The sequence below is a fragment of the Agelaius tricolor genome, unplaced genomic scaffold (assembly GCF_023055355.1).
Source record: "Agelaius tricolor isolate 1412-34295 unplaced genomic scaffold, bAgeTri1.0.p SCAF_35, whole genome shotgun sequence".
In the NCBI taxonomy this organism is placed as follows: Eukaryota; Metazoa; Chordata; class Aves; order Passeriformes; family Icteridae; genus Agelaius; species Agelaius tricolor.
The window spans coordinates 5,027,563-5,044,044 of NW_027269295.1; the positions used below are offsets into that span (position 1 = coordinate 5,027,563).

The following is a 16,482-nucleotide window of genomic DNA, read 5'->3' on the forward strand; positions in this document are numbered from 1 at the left end:
AGCAGGTACCTTGGTGCGCTCCTTCTTGGCCTTCTCCAGTTTGTCCATCTCGATCTTCTGGGCTTTAGCTGAGAAAGAGCAGAAGATGTGAAGCACTAAGAACAGTAAAATTCAACAGTTTTCATTCATACACTTCCCATGATAAAAAAGAAAAAATAGATTCAAATTCTATATAGAAAAATTAAACTGCCATGAAAGCAACTGCTGCTTTTTAATCAAAGCATTGCAGCACTAATTTAGTCATTTGGGAGATGAAAACATTGCAGAACCAATTTAAAAAGCCTTTCCAAACTGATGAAGCATCAATAACATTCAGGCACATCCAACCAGAATGGAGTCATTAAAGAGCAGCATGTGATGACTTCTCATTTATACATAAAGTGAAGACTCCAGTGCAGTTAATTAAGTACAAAACACAAGGAGCTAAGCTAGGACAAAAAAGAGACTTCCTGGAATTACCTAGTGCCTCATAATATGAATCCTCTGACCAGCCATGAGGATCAAACATGTCCTGAAAAAAAGAAATAAACCAGATTAAGGCTCTTCCCACAGAACCACAAAACCCAGTGCAAAAATGCTTTATGTATTTCTGTTCCCTGATGATAATCAGAGGTGACAGTGAGAATCATCACTGATTTCTTCCTGTATCCAGTGACACAAAGGTCCCATCAGACCTTCTTTTATGGGACCATGTTCTGTTGTGAATGAAGAAAGAGCTTTGAAGCAAAAAAGATGCTGGGGTGAGTCATGCATTTTTCTGTTACTCAGCTTCTTTCCCCCCTCAAGGAGTTCTATTCAGAGCTCCACACTTCAGCAGTTTTTGTGCAGAATCATTGTAGCAAAGGTTGAGGCACTGAGGCTCAGTGCTACACAGAAATGTTCACACCACTGCAGAGGCTCAGACTGAGGTTGCATTACAAGACCTCTAAGCAAGCAGGCTGAAGAAAGCCTGAGGTGAGACTTTAACATCTCTGTGTTACCTTTACCCTGTCCTTTTCCAGTCAAAACACTGCCCCTCACCTTTGGATAATTTGTACCAAGTTCATCAATGGAACAAAACTGGATCAGCTTTTCATAGATGCTGCAAAGGAAAAGCAGAATGTCAGAACAGAACCAGGGAGCAGAAGGGAACAGAAGTGTTTCAGATGTGCCAACAGAGGGAGGCTGTCACCTCTTCACACTACAAAGTGAAATGAGAACCGGGGAAGCTACACCTGCTATGATGGATGTGGCACCCCATTATCCACAGTATTTCCTATTCCCCAGAACATCTCCCAGCTCCCAGAACAGTCACATCTTCTAAAGTACTTCATCCTGAGCCTTCACTTTTAAAATCTAACCAACACACCAACTCCAGCTGCTGCTTCACCAAACACAAAGAAGAGTTTTACTGTTTCAGTCACCAATTTGAGAAAGACAATTTGTAAGCAGTAGTCCTTCCTGTTCAGGATCCTTCTGCAACAACTCCAACAAAGAGGGAAATTCTTCAAATTAGCTCTGTGGTGCTGTGGTCACATGAAAAGATGGTGGCTCACCTGGGATTACGAAATTCCTTTTTCCTCTGGATGATGTAGTTCATATCCATGCCCTCTTTCACTTTCCTCTCATACAACTTTTGAATTTTATCCTACAGGAGAAAGATTATAGGGTGAGCCAGGATGAAAAGGAGCAGCACAGCAGCTGACTCCTGTACATGTGGAAAGAAGCCAACTGAACCAGTGACCTCCTTAACCAGAGATAGGATTTAATCTTTACACCAGGGCCAGGCTGCTCAAGAGACATTTCCTCCCTGAATGTCTGAAGTACCTTCATGAACTGTCTGATTGGTAAAGGAATTCTCTTTGCACTTACTGAAGGCTTCAGTGATTAAAGATCTGCATACAAGGCATCGACTCCTCCTTCCCAGGCTGTTGTTTCCCTTCAAGCCACGACACAGAAAAGCTAATTCTGAAATCCAGAGGTTCCCCCACAACTCACAGCAACCACCAACAACCACCTGCAGCCTCAGGTGAGCACCTGAGACACAGCAGCTGGGCTACACTGCCCGCAGGGCAAAGTTCCTGCTCATCTGTTAGCCAGGCAGGGCCAGAGCCAAGTTCTGCTGGAGAACTAAAGCCAGAGTGATCATCAGGTATTGCTGGGGGTGCCCACTGCAGCCAAATGCTCTTAGGAACAATGTGCTCATAAATCCCTGCTTTGGTACCGGTCAGATGGAATCAGCTTCTCTCTGCACATCACCCACAAGGCACAAGCCCATGCCAAAGGCAACTTAACTGACCCAGGCTGCAGTTGTCAAGCAGTCTACTCTCCAAAAAGGCTAGAAGATTTCAAATCAAACATGATTTTTTACCTTCCTCAGTAAGGTGGATGAGAGTATATAAAAGTATTCCTACTCTGGTGATGGTGAAGGGACAGCAGAGGCAGGAGCTTTCAGACAGAGTTAAGTGGTACTGCTAAAATATTCTCAGTAATTTCCATCATCTTTTCTTTATGACAAAAATTTCTCATGTACAAGAGGCACATAAAACAAGACCAGAGCTGGGCCTTCAGTCTTTCAGGATGGGAGAAGCTGAGTCAATTTTCCTTTGTTGCTTCTGGATAAGTCACTTCATGTCTCCCTCCCTGGACAGTCAACACAGAGCTGACTATTGTCTGAGGGCTTGCTGCAGCCTGAATAAAGGAGGATTGTTAAGAGCTGATATGAAACTCAACAATCCTAAAAAAACTTCTATGAGATAAATTTTCATCGGGTTGTCACAAAATCAGCAAGAGGAAATGACACCATCTCCACATCCAGCAACACATTGTGAGGTTTGAAGGAACAAACTGCAAAAAGGTGAATCTGGGGAGTAGAAATGACTGAATAGGTGTTCTCTTTTATCCCCTCCCCATGGAGTAGCAATGAGGTTCCCCAAGCCCACAGATGGGCAACTACTCAGTCAACTTTATAATAAGAAGTCCTCTCTTTGGCAGAGTTCAAAATACAGTTTATCAGAGGAAAATTCTGACAAAAGAGCAAACCACCAAGTGAAAAGCCCAGAACATTTTGCATTTCTAAGGAACAATCCCATCTCCTTGCTCAAAGTGCTCTAAGATGTGGTTTGACCTGCCAACAGAGGACAAGCTCCCCTTTGATGTAACTAAACTTCTGTCAAAGGGGAAAAATTCTGCTTTATTCTGTCTACCCTGTCAAGCTCTGTGCATTCCTCAGGTCTAACACACTCCAGTTCATTGATGTCAGAACAGTAAAATCCTCCTACAGCACCAGAGGAGGTTTGGGTGTGCCCAGGTACAGTGTGTGGAGAAGAAAGCATAATCTGGATGGTGAGTCACTCTGAATCACCACTGCATGTTAGGGGCTACTTTATAGAGCAGTCCAGGAGTGATTCTTGACTTGCATTTCTGCTGGGCAGAAAACCAGAGCTAGAACTCCATGTGTGTTAGGAGACAGGAGTCCCTGCTCTTTCATTTGCACTCCACGAGGAGAACACAGAAGGTTATTGCAAACTTGGTCACTGCTGTTATTTGGGTGTACACCAGAGAAAACATGTGTTTGTGTTCTTTTGTTGCCTCTAAGCTACCAGCCTTCCCTCTGAATGTTTACCATCCAGAGACATGTAGGTGGAAAAGGAATCCGGGCATTGCTGCCTCAACTATTCCAGTTTAGGGGATTTCAGGGCTGTATAGAAAAACAATTTGTTCTTTGCTAGGGAGCTGAATTTGCTGAGGTAAGAGGAAAGCAGCCCTGACAGTAAACATTGCTTCTGTGTCACTGCTGGCATCAAGAGCTGTTTTAAGGCATAATTAACCCACAGAGGCTGGAAAGCAGCTTAAAGCTACTTTGAGATTCCTAAACTAGAACTTCTGTAAAGCCTAAAGCATTAACACAGTGCATTTATAAAACTCAGTGTGGTAAAGCCCAGCTTTAATCTGGAGCTTTGCCTTGTGCACACTACTGAGCAGGGTTCCCAAATATGCCCTGAACTGCAAATCTTTAAAAAAAAATAATAAATGAAGTGGACTTATACCAACCTGCAATTGGTTAGAACATCTGCCAGGAGGCTCAGGAGGGATTTTGATCTCATCTGGAGACATGTTCCTCACTCTCTCTGAAAAAGAAGCTGGAGAGAGCAAACTGGGATGAGTTCTGGAACTACTGACGGGAATTTCAGCCAAATAAGTCATTATATTTGTTTTATGTCCTATGTCAGCACTACTCCCTCACTGGGAACCCAGGGCAAAGGTGATGACAATGCTGACAGCTGGTACTTGTGATGTTTTCAAGGTGCTGAGCAAGAAGCAACCAAAGAATCTCAAGGTTGGGTCATTAGAAGAGGGGTGTGATGCTTTTTTTATTGATACCTACACTCTTGGAGAGAGAATGGGACCATGCATGGGGTGGAGCACAGGATCAATTTTATGCAGGCTGGCCCTTTGCCATTTTGGGGGAGATAATCACTTGGTGAATATTTAGTTCAGGACATACCTGGATGAACCAAAGTGGCTCAAGGAGAGAACAACGCTCCCCAAGGCTGTCAAGAGTTAACCACAAGAAATTACATTTCATCCTTAAGTTAAGACTTCCTTAATAGACCCTTTGATCTTTGCTTACAGAGACAGACTGTTGCTAGAAAGAACAACTCGTCCTGCAGCACTGGGAACAGCCCAGTCCAGATTGCCAAATTTCCACAGCTGTTTGTACTGGGATACACTACTAAAGTACCTGATTGCCCTATAAAGATTAGTTTACAGAGTTATCAGCAAGAGAAATGGTCACATTTCCCCCCATTGCTTACTACTTTCCCACTATTATGGGAAACCCAGGCAGGTCTCTGGCCAAGCCTTGGAGCAGAGATTTGTGCCCCATTTAAGCAGCTGGGATAGTTTTCAAGCATAATTTGTCCAGGGAACACATCCCAGAGGTGCTCTGCAGTGGATAAGAGACCTGAGAGCAGCACACAAGTCACATCAACCAAGCTTTTCACATGTGCAGCTCCTCAGTTACACATTCCTCAGTAAAACTCCAGCACCCAGAGTTCAGCTCCTCTGGATAAAGGCCAGGAGGGCCCAAAGGCCAGACAGGGCTGCTGGAACCCTGGAGAGCTGAGGCTACAGATAAACAACACCACACACACCATCAGTGCTGCTACAGTTTCCATGTCCTTTGTAAAAATGTGAAGCACTAAAGACAAGTTCCTTTGCAGAGGAAAAGCTGGCAGGCAACCACTCATTCTATTTGATCAAGATGTTGCTGAGGGTTAAATTCTTCAGCAGTTGCCAGTAACGAACAAAAAGTGTCCTTTGGCATTTAGCAAGTGGGAGCCTTTATGGAAGGAGGAAAGCTTGCCAGACTCCCCAGAGAAAGGCAGGCAAAGGGAGCTCCCTGACAACAAGGCACACTTTTGTTACAGGTTACAGCTGCTGCTGGGATGGGGAGGCCTCTGGGTTAATTACAGCTTCAGGAAACCCGGAAAGACAGTGGCAAAGACACAGAAGTGTGGGTAATACCCAGCACACAAGGCTTGCTGGAAAAGGTAAAAGCTGATTAATGGCTTAAGAGGTTCACAGCAGAAGCATTAAAAAAAAAAAAAAAAGACCATTAAATCCAGATTTTATTAGTAAAGAAAGCACCTGAAAAAAAAATAATAAAAAAAATCAAGCCTAGCTCCACATTAGACATCCCACAGGCTCCCTTGTCTTTGCAGATGAGCCACAGAGAAATGAAGCATTTATGGGAAGGGGAACTGTGTGCTCATATAAACTCAGGAACTCTGGGCAGGACCTCTGTTTTACCTGCAGAAAAAGCCAAAGTCATAAGAATATCTTCAGCAATCCATTCAAAGCCCCCTTGAAAAAGAAATCATTTTGGAAGCAGAACAAGAGCTCCCAGTGAGACAATATATTTTGATGCATGACTTTTCAGGTTTGGTGCTCATTTCCTCTTTTGTTTGAGCCTTGTGAAAAGAATTCTTTATCAACATTATGGGGGAAAGCACCTTTTAATGGTTTACAAGGAGCTGGAACTAAGGAATCTTTGCCTCCTTCAATCCCACCAGAGCTGGAGGCAGCTGAACACTGCCAGCAGCAAGGCAGGACATGCACCTCACAAACTGAGCACAAACTTGCAGCATTACTCAGTTATTTCATCACTTTGCAGCCAGCCTGAGGTGCCACATCATTGGGAAGAAAAGGGTGAGTTTAAGGGTGAGTTTAACCCCTTTGGGCTTATTTACAGTAAGGAAGTACAAATTATCCATGCCCTCCAGCAGTCCTCAGACTTGCTCCCCACACTGACAGAATGGCTGATTCCACAGCATCTTCCCACCAGCTCTTTCCCTAGAGGAAAACTGGGATTATAATCCTGGCATTTGCATGCATGGCCACACACTCTTGTATAAAACATTTTGTGTTTTCCAAGTCCCAAGGGCAGCTTTCCACCATGTCTACAGCAATAACTGCAGATGAACAGCTCACAACAAGGTGTGTCCTCACAGGATACAGCCAACTGCTCTGTGCATCCTGTTATTCCTGTCAAGACCACAGTTTTACTTTGACATGAGTCACAGGTAGTGACACTGCCTCCAGCCCCTCATTTGCCCTGTGATTTGCAGGCTCACAGCCTAGAGGATCTCCAAGTGTGGACCTCAGGAAATGGCTGTTGGCACAATTAATCACTCTAGGCACACCCAGATTCTGGCTCACAGTAAGTAAATATCTTCCCCAATCAGATTCTCAGTCCTGACAAAGAACTAAGGCTGTGAAGCAGATCCCATGAATCAGATGGGGGTTCAAGAAAGCAGGGGCCACTGCCCCTGAAAGCCTCCTGCTGCTAAAGGACACTGCTGCTGGTGCTTAGTCTGTGCATTCTCCTTCCACAAGCTGGCCTTAAAATTAAAACCTTCATCAGCACAAGCAGTAGGTGTTTGTAGCTTTTTGTGCAGTCAGCACATGCACTGTGGTAAAGGAGAGCCACTCCTCTGCTCCCAGGCCACGCACAGCAGGCCAAAGCACAGGCAAATATCATCTTGCAAAGACTCAGCACCTCAGCAGTGAGAGAAGGAGATTTCACAGATTTCAAGGATTTGCTCACTAGATCTTGGTAAGGCAGAAAATGAAATGGAAATGCTACATTTAATGTGCTTCAGTTTGAGATGGATGGATTATGTGACCTATACCCAACAGCAGGAGACAAATCTGCAAAGCAGGAGAGAAAGTGACACAGTGCAAACTGTGAGCTCCACTTCCAGAGGGAAATGACTGCTCTGAGTCCAAAGGCTGTGCTGGAAACATTGGCAGAGAGCACACAGGAATTTTGTTTCCTACAGATGGGTAGGAATGATTTCCTAGTGCAGAGAAAAGCAAAAGAGCAGAGAGCACAGAGCTGGCTGTACAGGGCAGACACGGTATGGATCATGGCTCTTGGATTAACGCTGCTCCCAGGTGGGATAAAGAACTCCTGTCCCTTTCAGGGGTCACTTATACGCTCTGTTTGAAGCAGCCACAATGGATTAGAGGCAGTTCAGGTGCCAGTTTCTTTCTAAAGGTCACACTATACAAAAAAAAACAAGGAAAGGGTGATCAGAGCATCAAGGGCTTCCCCTGGAAACATGCAAACCGGTGGTGCCAGCTCTCTACAACCGCATTCCCTGGCACTCCAGCCAAGGCTGCTTGGCATAAACCAGGGTGGGGGGGTTCTAAATTCCTGGCACCAGAACAGCCAAATCAGAGGGAAGAACTGGAGACAACAACATGCCAGTGAGTCACCCATCCATGGAAGGACACCAGGTCCCTTTCTGCTCCGTGGGCTGAGAAATGCAGAGGGAGACCTGCAAGTCAGCCATACTTTCTGCTCTTATGAACACTGACTTTGTGCTTAGATATCCCAAGGGCTGGAGAGAACATTTCTTACGATCCAAAAGGCAAACAACCATGCTGCAAAGAACTTCCGGGCAAAAATCCCTACATCCTTCTAGTATTATTTTGCAAAGCTGCAGGAAACAGCAAATGCAATGTTGTGGCAGCACCATGAAACGATTCAAAGTGGTACAAAAAGCCCCAAAGGACAATGCTGATGTAGAATTCCATGAAAATAAGTTTCACACATTTCCTTCTCAACCATGGGGCTGAAACCTTCCCTCTCATTCTGTCAGCCATTGATTATGTGATTACTACCTTGGCATAAGTCAGGACAACCATGCCCTTCCCAGCAGCTCCTCCCTACTGTTTTCTTTGTGCCAACTCCAGTGCTCACCTAGCATGCACTAAGCACATCAGGGAATGGATCCAGCTGGAAGCCTCACAGGGAAAAAAAGGAAAAAAAAAAAAAAAAAGAAACAACAAAAAAAGAAGAAAAGAGCAGTGAAGATGGATCCCAGCTGGCTCCCGCTCCCAGAGCTGCTCCAACGTTTCTGTGCATCCGGGGAGGTAAAACACAAACAGTGCTCTTGGCAGGAGCCTACACTTATTTCATACTTAAGCAACTGCACAATCACAGACTTTAATAAAGGTGATGCAGAAAAATTTAGGGTTATCTTCTGAGAAGGGCAGGGCCACACTCTTTGAATGCAAAAAGCAGTTGTGGAAAACTGTCCAAGGAGGACCTTGATTTCCATAGACTGATAGACAAAACTTGAGGGGTCCAGATTGGAGCAGTTACTCACTTTGTGTCAGAAAATCTTGCACCTTTTTCCATTAAAGAATTTTAACTGTGAAAGTCCAAGTTTTCAGAAAGGGAGTGGTTCTTACATTATTCCAACTGTAAGTCTCTTGCAACAGCTCCTTTTCAACTAGATAAGATATGGTCTAATGGAACAGATCTACAGAATCCAGCATGGCAAGTATGCTGACCTTTAATAACCTGGTTCTGCACAAAGCCAGCCTGCACATGCTGTTGGAAAAGGATATTAAAGATAAGATTGCAGAGACCTCAGTCCAGGTCTCAGACTCTCCAACACTGCTCACACATGAGCTGTGACACTACCAAGTGCCCCCTGTGCTGCTTTTAAAGCCATGTGCAAGTCTGGGCCGTGGTGAGACAAAGAAATGCAGTCTGGGCAGTCACTGTGGGAAAAGGGGACTAACAGAATTGTAACCTGAGCCTTACACCTTCATTAAGAAAGGACTTCCCACTACATTGCTTCAAACTGCACAGCTTCACCCATATGTAAAATACAGAGGAAAAGAGCAGTTGGCTTTCAGGGATTTTGCTGTAGTTTTTACCCCAAATCCTGTTGTCTCATCCATGTTTCCAGGGTACATTTTGAGAAGGATGAGTAGATGGGAGAAAGATTTCTGTTGCATTTAATGATGAGACTGGTTGAAGCAGTTTTGCCTTCTAAAGGCAGAAATTCCAATAGACAGCAGTTGCAAAGTCTGGGCAGGCCAACTAAAAAGGACTTATAAATCCCAGACTTCAGTGATGGCTGCTGTAGGAATCACAGCTGACCCGAGTATATACCATCTTAATTTACACTTACCACATTTTATGACTGAAATATCAAACTGATTTGAGAGATGAAGCAACTTCCAAACTCATTTGTCTTTAATGATATTATTATGTGATACCACACAATTGCAGGAGTAACCTCAGGAACAGAGGATCAGTTCAAGACAGTCAGAAATGCAATATAAAATACAGTTTCTGTGCAGCTCCAAAGAGACCAAGCAGAGGATTGTATTTCAAGCTGACAACCCTGGACTTTCCAAATCTAATAATGGTCCAATGACTAAATGACATGTCACAAAAATCAAGTTTTAGTAACTATTAGAAAACATAGAGTACTATGTCAGCACAGCAGCTGTAAATCTGTGAGTGGCTCACATTTAAATGGGGATACTTTCAGTGAGTTTTGGAAGCCACAGAACAAAGTCATCACTCCTGGTTCCACTGGCTCTGTCTAGACAAAGTTACACTACTGGTTTTAAGCTCATCTAGAAAAACACCAACACTGCCCTTTACATACAAGTTTTAAACATGAAATTATTTTCATATTTTTAAGCATGAAGCCTTTCTCCCAGAAGAAAAGTTCACTAAAAATATTCAGGCAGGAATTGAAATTACAGCATTGCCAGGTCAGAGGGAAGATGCTTTTTACAAAGTGGGACTTACAAGGTCTAGCTTGAATAAAAACCTGTGAATTAATACTTTTGAGTGAACTTACCAACTAGCTCCTGAGGATCTCTTTTCTCCACTTCTGAGAATTCCTGAAAAGAAGGAGGAATTAAAAGATTTTAGTCAAGTTATGCCTCCAACCTAAAAAGCTATGCTGTTTATTTAGAAATGTGCAACTTTTTTTCTGAGACAAGGGAATAAAAATAAGAATTAAATCCAATTTATTAGGTAAGAGGACAATGTCTGGACCATGGTAAGCCAAAGCCTAACAGGATGCTCCACTTCTTTGCGAAGCTAAATTTAATGAAAGAATTAAGGCTTTGTTTCACCAGGTCTTGGATACTGAACTCCTCTGGAATTCCACAGAAACTGTTGTACACAAAGCCTTTCCTCAAAACAGATCAAACCATAGATTCTTCATTTTTGGTGACTGGCCCTGGGCACCAAGCAGCAGTCAGTGTTTTAAAGCACAGCTGGGTGAACCCAGGCTGATCCAGCCCACAGGAGACTCCTTTAGTCCTGGGAATGCCAAGCAGAGCTCTGTGCAGCTCCCAGTGCTCTGAGCAGGACCAGCCCGGTGCATTCCCAGAGCAATGTGGCCCCAGCCCAGGTGCTCCCAGAGCCAGAGCTCAGGGATCAGCTCCTGATCAGCCTCCCCAGGCTCTGGGAGGCTCTCAGAGCTCTGCAGGGTCCCAGCCTGCAGAGGTTTGCCAGATGTGTGTGTGTGATGCTAAATTCATCAGTGCCCCTGTGCCATGCAGGGCTTTGGCTGACAAACCCTCTCCAAACCAAACCAAACCAAACCAAACTGCCAGGGAGTGCTGGTGATGCAGATCCTGTGCTCCTATTTCAGAAGGATGATTCCACTGTCAGCTCTCTTGCTGCTGCTTTCCAGGAGTGATACAGCCAGCCTGCTCTACCAGGGACTCAAGAGCAACCTGCACTGGCTTGCTCTGCTCTGTTTGGAGATGGCCACACAGCTAATCCTTGCCTGCTTAAAGAAATTAAGGACACCTCATCTGCACATGTTTGCAGCAGTGTGCTGAGCAGGAGGCATTATGTAGGTTAAGACATTCTTAAATATGGTTTCACCATACTGAGACCAACACCCAAATATTCTGGTGCTTCTGGGAGATCCCAGGAGAGTCAAAAGTGATATCAAGCTCAGCACAAATAAAGTTTCTGAAACAGTACCAGCTGTATCCCAACATTGCCCTCTCCCTCTGCCTCCCTCCCAGAGACCTTTTGTGACTCACTGGACTGTTTGTCCAAAATTCCTCAGTGCCTCCAAACACTGAAGCCATTCATTGAACCTGACACTGACAGAATGCTGCCTCCTTGCTGCTTGGTAACAGCTCCCTGACCCTCTCCTTTTCTCCATTTCCAGTCAGGTGAGAGGTGCATCAGGTGAGGAGAGAGCAGTGAGGTCACCAAGCCAGATGTGGAAACAGCCTGTGCCAAACTCACTCTGAAAATGACCCATTTTCAGAGAAGCCAAAGCCCTCTGGAAGCAGAAAAACAAATTCTTTGTGTGGCACTAACTGCTACAGGGCATTTTTTTTATAGCCATTCATGGACACAAAAAAAAAAAAAAAAAAAAAAAAGAAAGCACTATTTCTGCATTAGTACACTTGGATCACAAAAATACAAGGCTAAAGCTATTTTAGAAAAAGAAAGAAGTACACAGAAGAACACACATCTTCTCCCTGGCCAGCTGGCCCCAGGCCCCTCTGAGATGGGCTGAAGTGTCACAGCTCCAAGCCCTGTGAGACAATGCCTTTGGTGTGTGCATCAACAGCTCTCCTCCCAGCATCACAGAGAAAAATTTCAACAGGAACATGACATTTCAAAGCAAACAAATGATGCCAAAGCAGTAGCTCTCTTTGGTGAGGGCACTGGACAGGAATCCAGGGAATCCAGACTGTGTTCTCCACAAACCTACATGGATGGGGAGTTCACAGACTGAGCTTCAGGTCACCACTGGAGAAGTGGGAGCAACTCTGTGGTAACTGATGGGCTGTGAGGACAAATCCAGATGACCACAGAGGCTGGAGAAGCTCACAGAGCTGCAGATGCAAGGTAACATCTGTCCAGGCACATACAGTGACTCACCAGCAGTGAATACATGTGTCAGGAGGCTGCTCATTCCCTTTCAGGGGGAAACTTGCTAGATGGGTAATTAAAACTATTTCTCACCTTGGTTTGAGACAAGCAAATGTTTGTTGAGGTGAAAGGAGGGAAGTGCTTTAGCTCTAACCTTGACTAAACTCCATTCTGCACTCTTATCTCTTGTAAGTTTTAAGTGGAACTGAGGAGGAAGTGGAAGAGACAAGGCTATGTCCCTGAGCACCTCCTGATCCTTCCTCTTACCCTCATACTATTTATTATTCCATTATGCTTCCCATCTCCTTCTGCCCACTTCTTGCAAGAGAAATAATCCCCCAAAACAGCAATATTGCCAAGCAGGCACTTAAGCAACCCAGTGGCACAGGCATATTCAGGTGAATTAGACATGGCCCCAAAAGGGCTGCCCTCTTATTTGGGCTCTAACAGCCTTGAAAGGGGCTGTGCTGCATTTCTGACTTGTCCAGAAGCTCATTTTCAAGTCTCCTGTATGCCTGAAGTTAGTACCAAGCATAAGCACACAGCTCTCAGGAAACATGAACTCATGTGCTGAGAGAGAATCTGATGGCCAAACCCCCTCCTGCCATGTTTTATATTAGACTGTCCTGGTTTGATCAAACCATGACATAGACAAAGATCTCTGAAATGTCAGCTGTGTTAAATAGCATGTTCTATGAACTTCCAGAATCATCAGTAAGTTTGCTTTAACCAGAATTTTCTTGTTTAATTTGAATCCTTTGAGTCTGTCCCATTTATAAGAGGCTAAATCAAGCCAGTCCTCTCAGGCTCTACTGTTTTGCTCTGGCTCACATTTTCCCACCACAGCCACCCCAAGTCCAGTCCCCACAGGCCCCAGCCAAGACATCAGAGAGCCCAGAGCTACTCCAAGCAACAGTAAACACGTTCAGCCCTGGATTGCAGCCACACCTCACTGCCCAGGGACAGGAATTTTGCTTAGTGATGAGTTCCTTCATACCTCCACCCACTGCTCCATCCTGAGCTGGAGACATCAACACAGCTTTTCATTAACTTGGGCTGCTTTCAAACCTCTTAAATGCTTTCAAAATACAAGTGGATGACCAACTTCTCCAGTGCTTGTTCATATTTGCTCAGTTTGCTGTTGAAAACAACGAGGCAAGCATCAACAACTTGACTAAAGTTTGGCAGATGCAAGGTTTAAGGAGTCTTGTTCAAACCTCTGAGTATCTTTTGAAGATCCAGAACGTTCTAAAAACTTCCAATGGAGCAATCACATCAGAACTGTTCTACACTCCCTTAGGCTAATTTAAGTTTGAGACACACGATGAGTACAATGAACTGATTAGGAAAGACAGCATAAAAACCACAAATCTGCAGATCTTATCTAATACATTAAGTGGAATGAAATGGAGAATCACCAAGTGGAAAAATAAGGTACAATAAATACTGGAAAGTTGCTACCTTTTGGTTATGAAAGAGAAGAAATATTCATGTGTGGATGAGAGATTTCTAAGGGAATTCCAAAGCATTTAAACAATGGAAAATTTGAAGGTAAATGAATTTTATATAGGGAAGTTACCTAAATCCACTTAGGCAAAGGTGATCTCTCTGTTGATTACATCACCAATACCCACTGTGTTATGTATCAGTATCTCACATGGAGCATGAAATCAAGCAGGTGACTGATTCCAGCAGGAGGGATTTTATGTCAAAACTCCCCATCAGAGTAAATATACGAAATTATTAGAGATTTCAAGCATCCCAGAGCTAAAGGCATCACTTAAAGAGTTCATTTCCATTTGAATTCTGAGGCCTTTCAAAAAACAATGTTAGGACTTTGCTAGTGACACCTATACCACAGAGTTTTCATAAACCAAACCCCTGAAAATCTGTACAGAAGCAACTCTAAATTCACTTATTGCTTGACTGAATTTGAAAAAAAAAAAAAAGACAAAAAAAGCAATACTGTGCTTTATCATGCACTCAGCAAGTTGATTTTCTGGCTGCCATCTACTGTGCAGCCCTGATCTCACAAGACCAACAGTTTAAGGGCCCAAAGCCAGCACTGAAAGGAGTCAAGGGATGCCACGGTGCTCCAGAGCCAAGCTGGAACAAGAGAAAACACAAAAACAGGCAGGAGGGAGACTCCTTCCCCCTGAACTGGAGATTAATAAAGAGCAGACTCTGAAGAGCACAAGCTGCTATGGACAAAGCATTAAAAAAAACCCCCAAACTACACCCTTTTCATAGATTTCTGTGCTTCCAATAACAACTATGCACATCAGCTCACTGAGAGCAGACAGCATTTATGGTGTTACTAATCCTGTTTGAGTATAGGAAAAGGTTTTTAATTTTTTCCACTTTCCCAAGACAAATGGCTTTTTTCAAGCCCTGGACAAGATGAGTGCCTGCAAGAGCCTGGCTCATCAGCACCAAGTGTTGGTTCAGTTTTTGTGTATAATCATCAGTTAAAGAGGAGCAGGATGAAGGGAGGGTGTGTACACACACAAAAGGGAAGTGTTGCATTTTGCCTGAAGCTTTCACCTCACTGGGGTGACATCTTTTCAGTCCTACAGTGTCTCCATCCAGTTACATAAAAAACAGTGTCTGCTCAAGCTCCAAGGAAAATAAAAACAACCCAACACAATCCTCACAGCATGGAACAGAGATTAAAGGAAGGAAGCAAAACAATATGAATCTGAGACTGATGAATTCCAGTTTGGACAGGCTTGCCCAGAACAGCTTTATTTAATGGAAAGAATGGACTGACTTAAAACAATGCTCACTAAATCCTTGCTGAAACAAGATCCATAAATCCAGCTCAGTGCTCACATCCAACATAACTGCTGGCACTAACTGTCACCACGAGGTACAAATTCAAGCAATTCTTGCAGAAGCAGGTGCACATATCAGTGCAGGTGCACTTCAAGCTACCAGGAGAAATGGTTCAAGAGGGAGGCTGAAGACACAAAACCAGACCCTGATGGCTTTAACAAATATGCAAATTTTAAGAAATGGTGAAGTTGATGCCAGGTTTGCCACTGCTCAGTTGCATTCCCAAACTTTCAGCCAACTGAAACCTGCAGCTTCATTCCCCCACTGACTTCCAGGAAATATTAAAAGCAACTAGCTCAGACAATACCTTCCCCCAACATTTTCTTTTTTTTTTTTTTTTCAGCAAATGCTCTTGTGTTGCAGAATTTCTTCTCTCTCCCAACTACTTCACGTGATTGTTTGCACATAACTTTAATGCAAATTTAAACTGGCAGCCACAAAATGTACAGAGCAGTGACATCATTGTCAAGCAGTGTATTAGTTTGAAGATATTGCAGAGAATTTTTCAGTACAGTAGCCAGGGGATCTGCTGCTGTAACAGCTGTTACAGTGGATTTCTTCAATCTGAGCAAGTGCCAGCAGTAAGTTTTTGTAATTTTCCCTCCTCTCTACAATTCAGAGTATCTCCTGTAATCCCAAAACACAAACAGCCTCACTTGGCTGAGTATGATGGAAAGAAACTATAACTTAGCAGAAAGTGTCAGAAGAGTTTTCTAAGCCAAGTGATGATGGCCTTGCCAGAGCAAGCAGGTGGAATGTCTACATCATGCAGGCAGCAGGAGAAAGACAACCCCAAACCCTGCATTGTGCCTTTTTTCTCCCCTTTCTTTTCTTTTTTTTTTAAAGGAACATGGTAGCAATTATGTTCTTGCTTTTCCTCTACAAAGATCAGAAGTGCTCATGGGAACAGAACACCAGAAATGTCTCATTTAATATTAAAAGTGCATGACATGATTTCATTTCTTGCTCTCCAGATCTGCCTGATGTTGGTGTGCACCCAGGCTGAAGGCAGCAAACAGAGTGCATGTCAAGTGCATTTAGAGTCTGGGGAAGAGAAAGCCAGGCAACAGGAGTACAATGCTTTTATTCCTCCTCCTCCCACCCTTTTTTTTTTCTTGTATTGTGAGAGAGGAGAATCCCAAGAGAAAGCTTGAAACAAGCACATTTCCTACAGCCATATCCTGTTTGCCAGCTCTGCTACATAGCTCCAGGCAAAGTGCCCAGTTCAGCATAAGAAATTTAACTAAGAAAAACCTGTAGGGACCATGATCTAGATACCAAGAGAAATCCAGCAGTTCAGAAATAAGCCTCCATAGGAAAAAAGCCTGATACATCCACCCTTCAGTGACACTTGTATACAGGCTTTACAAATCTGTTTGGAGATACAGTCACAGACAGAAGGGGAAGGAAGAACAAATCAAACAGTCAGCTCC

The 16,482-nt window shown here is 43.8% G+C and overlaps 1 protein-coding gene across 1 annotated transcript in view; it reads right to left on the reverse strand.

The window, feature by feature from the left end:
• Window positions 1–16,482, reverse strand: part of SAP30BP (SAP30 binding protein) — a 29,401-nt gene that overhangs the window by 3,045 nt on the left and 9,874 nt on the right. The window contains 6 exon segments of the mRNA XM_071452888.1: window positions 10–68; window positions 460–511; window positions 1,021–1,081; window positions 1,536–1,627; window positions 4,033–4,121; window positions 10,161–10,203. Of these exon segments, the coding sequence (XP_071308989.1) occupies window positions 10–68; window positions 460–511; window positions 1,021–1,081; window positions 1,536–1,627; window positions 4,033–4,121; window positions 10,161–10,203 (396 nt within the window).